Here is a 5,536-nt window from a genome sequence, read left to right as displayed (position 1 = left end):
CTGAGACAAGGTCATGCTGAGACAAGACTAGAGACCCTACAGGGGCCCTTCTGAGTCACCTGGGGAGGAAGGTGACAATTCTGTCCTGATGGGGCTGCAGGACAAAGGATGAGCCCATGGAGGGGATGAGGAGGGACAGGGTGGCTGGTGCTGAGCTGGGAGGAAGAGGAGGAGGAGGAAGTAGTGGGGGGGTCAGAGCTGGGGGGTCAGCCCCACTCAGCTGCCTGCTTGGGTTGTCACCATCTGAGGCCACCAGAGGGCAGCGAGGGCCTAAGTCTGGGGGAGGTTCTGGTCTGGTTTCCTGACCTGTATGAATCCCCCAGCTGCTGCCTCCTGAGCCCCCTAAAGGAGAGTGTGGGGTCAGTGTCGTCAATCTGTTCTGCTTCATAAGCCCTTTACTAGGAAGGCCAATAAAGGTCCCAGGGCTCCTCCTCCGAGCCCTGCAGAGGCAGGACACAGGGGGCAGGGGGCCCGTCCTGCCGAGGGGACAGGTGAGGGAGGGGGACGCACACGCCCAGCTCCCCTGTGGTGCCGGGAGGAGACGGGATGGAATCTCTAAGTCACCGCAGCCCCTCGGGCCCCTGTCCTCACCTTCCACCCGCAAAACCCAAAGAGTGGTTATCGGGATTATTGGCCAACGACATCTTGACTCAAATAGTGGATGACAGGGACATCCCAGGATGGCCCCATTTCCTGGGCCCTGTAATGGTCAGTGTCCTGACTAAGGACAACGTGTCACAGAGTTTTCACGCTGTCAGATGAGCCCGGCTGTCCATGGATGCGTCCAGAGCCAGGTCAGAGGCGTGAGGAGAGAATGAGGAGGGGCAGGTGCAGGAAGCTGATCTGCATGGAGGCCCCTCCCTCCTCTGAGCGGGGAGGGGATAAGAGAGGTCTGTGGGCCCAGGCCCAGGGCTGGGGGCTCAGAAGGCAGCGTCTGCGGCGTCTCCACCATGGCCTGGGCTCTGCTCCTTGTCACCCTCCTCACTCAGTACACAGGTGAGGCCTCCAGGGAAGGGACCCCAGGGACATCTGGCTGATCCTTTGTGTCTTTGTCCTCAGGGTGACCTGGGCCCCACACGGAACTGACCAGAGTGTGTTTCTCCTCTTTCCAGGGTCCTGGGCCCAGTCCGGCCTGACTCAGCCTCCCTCAGTGTCCGGGAATCCGGGACAGACGGTCACCATCTCCTGTGCTGGAACCAGCAGTGACATAGGGAAATATAACTATGTCGCCTGGTACCAACAGCTCCCAGGCGTGGCCCCCAAAACCCTGATTTATGATGTCAATAAACGGCCCTCAGGGATCCCTGACCGCTTCTCTGGCTCCAAGTCTGGCAACACGGCCTCCCTGACCATCTCTGGGCTCCAGGCTGGGGATGAGGCCGTTTATTACTGTAGCTCAGCTAGAAGTGGTAGCACTGTGCACAGTGGTCCAAGTTCATGGGGATATGAGACCAAAACCTGCCCTGAGTTCACAGGCTCCCCGTGGCTGTGACTCTGCTGATTGCTCATCTGCATCTGTGGTTGAAGCATCGGCAGTGGAGAGGAGATGTGAGGACCCTGCAGAGGGATGAGGACAAATGACAACGTGTGGTTTTCATGTTTGTTGTCCCTGCCCTTTGACCTGCGTCTGAGTGGGCTGAACCAGGGAGGGTTGGGGACACACTCTGGGTCTCAGAGTTGTCCCCTTACTGGCTTTGGTGAATCTTGTCCGGGGACAGCCCTGCAGGATGCTGGTCTCCCCGATACGATGGGCTCTTTGAAAGGTGGCTGCAGAATGGAAGGTGGGCTGGAGGGCATGTCCCGTATTCCTCAGTGATGTCAAGGTCACGTGTTTCCATGAGGAGCCAGTGCAGTTTCCACGTGGAATCCCAGCATATCTAAGAACTGTGAGAATTAATTGAAAAACTGCGCGAGTGTTGTGGGTTCAATGTTATTTTTTCTTGAACAGTTTTGTAAGGCTACCATTTCTGAAATTAAATTATGTGAATTGAACAGTTTGTTTTTAATTTGTTTTGTTTGTTTGTTTTGGGTTTTTTTTGGCCATGCCACGTGGCATGTGGGATATTAGTTCTCTGACTAGGGATGGAACCCCTACCCCCTGCAATGGAAGGTCTCATTCTTAACCACTGGACAGCAAGGTGTGTCCCAAACTCTATAGTTTAGATGAAAAGCAAAGGACATGGGTTGGATTGCTCAGGACACATCATCCGCACAGTAACAAGTGAAGAGGAACATTTGATAGCTGTGTGTTCAGGCATCTAGGACTGGAGAGCAGCTCAAAACTGCGCGAGTGTTGTGGGTTCAATGTTATTTTTTCTTGAACAGTTTTGTAAGGCTACCATTTCTGAAATTAAATTATGTGAATTGAACAGTTTGTTTTTAATTTGTTTTGTTTGTTTGTTTTGGGTTTTTTTTGGCCATGCCACGTGGCATGTGGGATATTAGTTCTCTGACTAGGGATGGAACCCCTACCCCCTGCAATGGAAGGTCTCATTCTTAACCACTGGACAGCAAGGTGTGTCCCAAACTCTATAGTTTAGATGAAAAGCAAAGGACATGGGTTGGATTGCTCAGGACACATCATCCGCACAGTAACAAGTGAAGAGGAACATTTGATAGCTGTGTGTTCAGGCATCTAGGACTGGAGAGCAGCTCTTTCTTGTGGTCCTGGCTCCTGGCTCTCATGAAGTTGGAGTCACGTGTCAGTCGGGTTGATTTCATTAAGGTCCTCTAACTTTGGAAGACCCCTCCTATAAGACTAACTCCATACCGGTCCTGTGTACACTTTTCTTATCCAAATCATCTTCCTGATAAATCTGATTTATTTTATTTTATTTTTTATAAATTTATTTATTTTTAAAATTGATTTATTTTTGGCTGTGTTGGGTGTTTGTTGCTGTGCGGGGCTTTCTCTAGTTGTGGCGAGCGAGGGCTACTCTTCGTTGCGGTGCAGGGGCTTCTCACTGCGGTGGCTTCTCTTTTTGCGGAGCGCAGGCTCCGGACGCGTAGGCTCAGCGGCCATGGCTCACGGGCCTAGCCGCTCCGCGGCATGTGGGATCTTCCTAGACCGGGGCACGAACCCGTGTCCCCTGCATCGGCAGGCGGACTCTCAACCACTGCGCCACCAGGGAAGCCCTGAATATAGTAATCTTGAGCTTGCAGTTTAAACAATCCAGTCCAGGTGATTGTAGGCAGATGTGTGTGTTTGTGCAGGAGAATCTGACCAAATGTCACCTTAGGTCCACACATGGACCACTCCCGGTCCGTCCTCACTTCAGGTTCCAAATGCTCAGTCATGGAACAGGACATGGATGAGTTTTCAAGAGCACGATGGTGATACACACTAAATCAAGAGGATATTTGACGCCCTTCTCCTTGCTGAGAAAACTTCTGGACAAGTTTTGACCCAATATTTTAGGTGGATTTGGAAAGATATGTTTGACCAAGAAAATAGCTGCTTTCTGTGATAGATGATATTTTGATTCTCAGTCTCAATGTAATGAAAATCTCAGAACACAAAGCAACAGACTCAAGTCAAAAGCATCTCTTGCCATATTGTACCACATTCGATGTGATGCCCAAACTCTGTTCCAGACAGCATACCGGTACCCAGCTCTGGAATGAAGGTGTATCTTGTTTTGTCTACTTATCCCAGAAGTGGGAAGAGGAGCCCTCACTCAGGTCGGGGGTGGGGTGGACAGAGAGGAATTTCCCTCAGAGTCCACAGTGAATGAGGGGTCTGCACCACAGACATCAAGGGATTTGCAATGGATTACCTTTTCTGGATCAGTGATGAAGAATCTCTGAGAATTCAATTACAACTTTTTAAAAATCTGAATTTCTAGGCATGAATCCATCCATAATCTTTGCTGTTGTAACATGTGCAATGCAGAATAATACTCCTGGGAAATCCAATAAGAATCACAGTCAAAAGTGGGTAAACAAAGAACTTTCCTGCAGCTGGTTTGCTTTGGTTGTTTCCCCACTGCAAACATCTGGAATATTGAAAGGATAAACAAAGAAGGACTAAGTGGACGTTAGCCTGTGTTATGGAGAAAGAAGGGCTGGACTATTTGGGTATTTTCTCCTTAATGTGGACAAAACACGTGCTAACTGGTAAAGGATTCCCTCCTGCTATTGGGGATCCCCCCCACCATAGAGGCCGCGTGGTGGCCTGAGGCTCTTGTGGGAGCTGTGGCAGCCCTTGAGATCCAGGAGACAGAGGCTCCAGACCATCTTCCAGGGTTGGTGGGCGAATGTGGCTGCATATAGGGTCCCTGTCTTCGGATCAAAGTTCCACAGAAAGAAACCAAGAGTGGTGTAGACAGGAATCCACACTGAAAGTTAGGAGAGCAGGAGTTCCAAGTGTGGACCTGATCTTTCTCTCACTGGAGCTTGTTGCGGGGGTGGTGGGGAGCTGTGGGGAGTTCCAGTGCTCGTGACCTCGTGATTCCCTGGGTGGTCCTGGGGTGTCCACGGAGAGGTGTAGTTTAGTACAAACCCTGACTCTCATGATGACCTTTACCCCCCGGGTGCAGAGGGTAGGAGATGGAGGGAAACCCTAGACCCAGGGTTTGCTGCTTGTTTCAGATCGTCCTGGGTCGAGTGTCCCCAAGACCACAGGCAGCTATTTGTGTCACGAAGAAGAACCCTAGGACTCAGTAGAGAGTCGTCCGAATGGCTGTGATTTCCTTCAGTGAATGGAGATCAAGCAAAATCAGCAAAGGGCCATGGTAGATGAGGTGAAATACGAAGAAACCAGGAGAAGATTCCAGGAGGCCTTTCCCAGGGTTGGGCTTCATCACCAGAGTTAAATGGTGACAACCTGTGTGAAGAATGGTCCCCCAGGGAGCCTCATCAGACCCACAAGACTCTTACTGGAGGCTGGTCTCCTGGGCATCCTGTGCCTGGCATCTACGGAAATTCCAGATTCCCGCTGGGGAGCAGGTCAGGGGTTCAGAATAAACCATAAGGTTGCAGGAAAGTGGAGACTCAGGGGGTCATTCTTCTTGGGGAATAGCCTAAAACCTTCCTGAAATCTAATCGCAAGACCCAAACCAAGGGCGAGTCTTGTGGGCAGGCCTATCTAAGCACATTAGTCTCAGGCTGTGGGGTGACTCTGATGTGCACAATCCTATGTGTATTCCTGCACCTGAGTTCAGGCCCTGGATCCAAGGGAAACCCAACATCTCACCATCAGGTCCAGGTTATGCTCTGTCTCTGTGAAGAAACACACACACAGCCCCACACAAATACAGACAGACACACACACACACACACACACACGACCAGGGCCATCACTCCTGGGTCCCCTGCACAGTACCCAGGAAAGAAGCAGGAATCTGCTCTGTGGGGACCTGGAGCTCCTTCTGCATCACCCCCGGGGCCCTGTGCCCAGAGGCAGGAGCATAAACCCTGGGATGCAAAGGACAATTACACCAGTTGTCAACTTTCCTCGTAATCAGGAACTAGACATTTCAGATACTGAGAAAGTGACAATCTTGGGAAAGACCAGTCAGCCCTGATTCTCTGTCTA

General features: G+C 51.2%; 1 gene segment (V, D, J or C); it reads left to right on the top strand.

The window, feature by feature from the left end:
• Positions 1 to 921: 921 nt before the first annotated feature.
• LOC112064094 (immunoglobulin lambda variable 2-18-like) lies at positions 922 to 1,492 on the top strand. The segment is given in 2 exon segments: positions 922 to 996; positions 1,113 to 1,492. Coding segments are annotated over 2 exon segments (426 nt in total).
• Positions 1,493 to 5,536: the final 4,044 nt, after the last annotated feature.

This window comes from Physeter macrocephalus, chromosome 19 (assembly GCF_002837175.3).
Source record: "Physeter macrocephalus isolate SW-GA chromosome 19, ASM283717v5, whole genome shotgun sequence".
In the NCBI taxonomy this organism is placed as follows: domain Eukaryota; kingdom Metazoa; phylum Chordata; class Mammalia; order Artiodactyla; family Physeteridae; genus Physeter; species Physeter macrocephalus.
The sequence above is the reverse complement of the archived record's forward strand: the minus strand, read 5'-3'. Positions and strand labels throughout refer to the sequence as shown.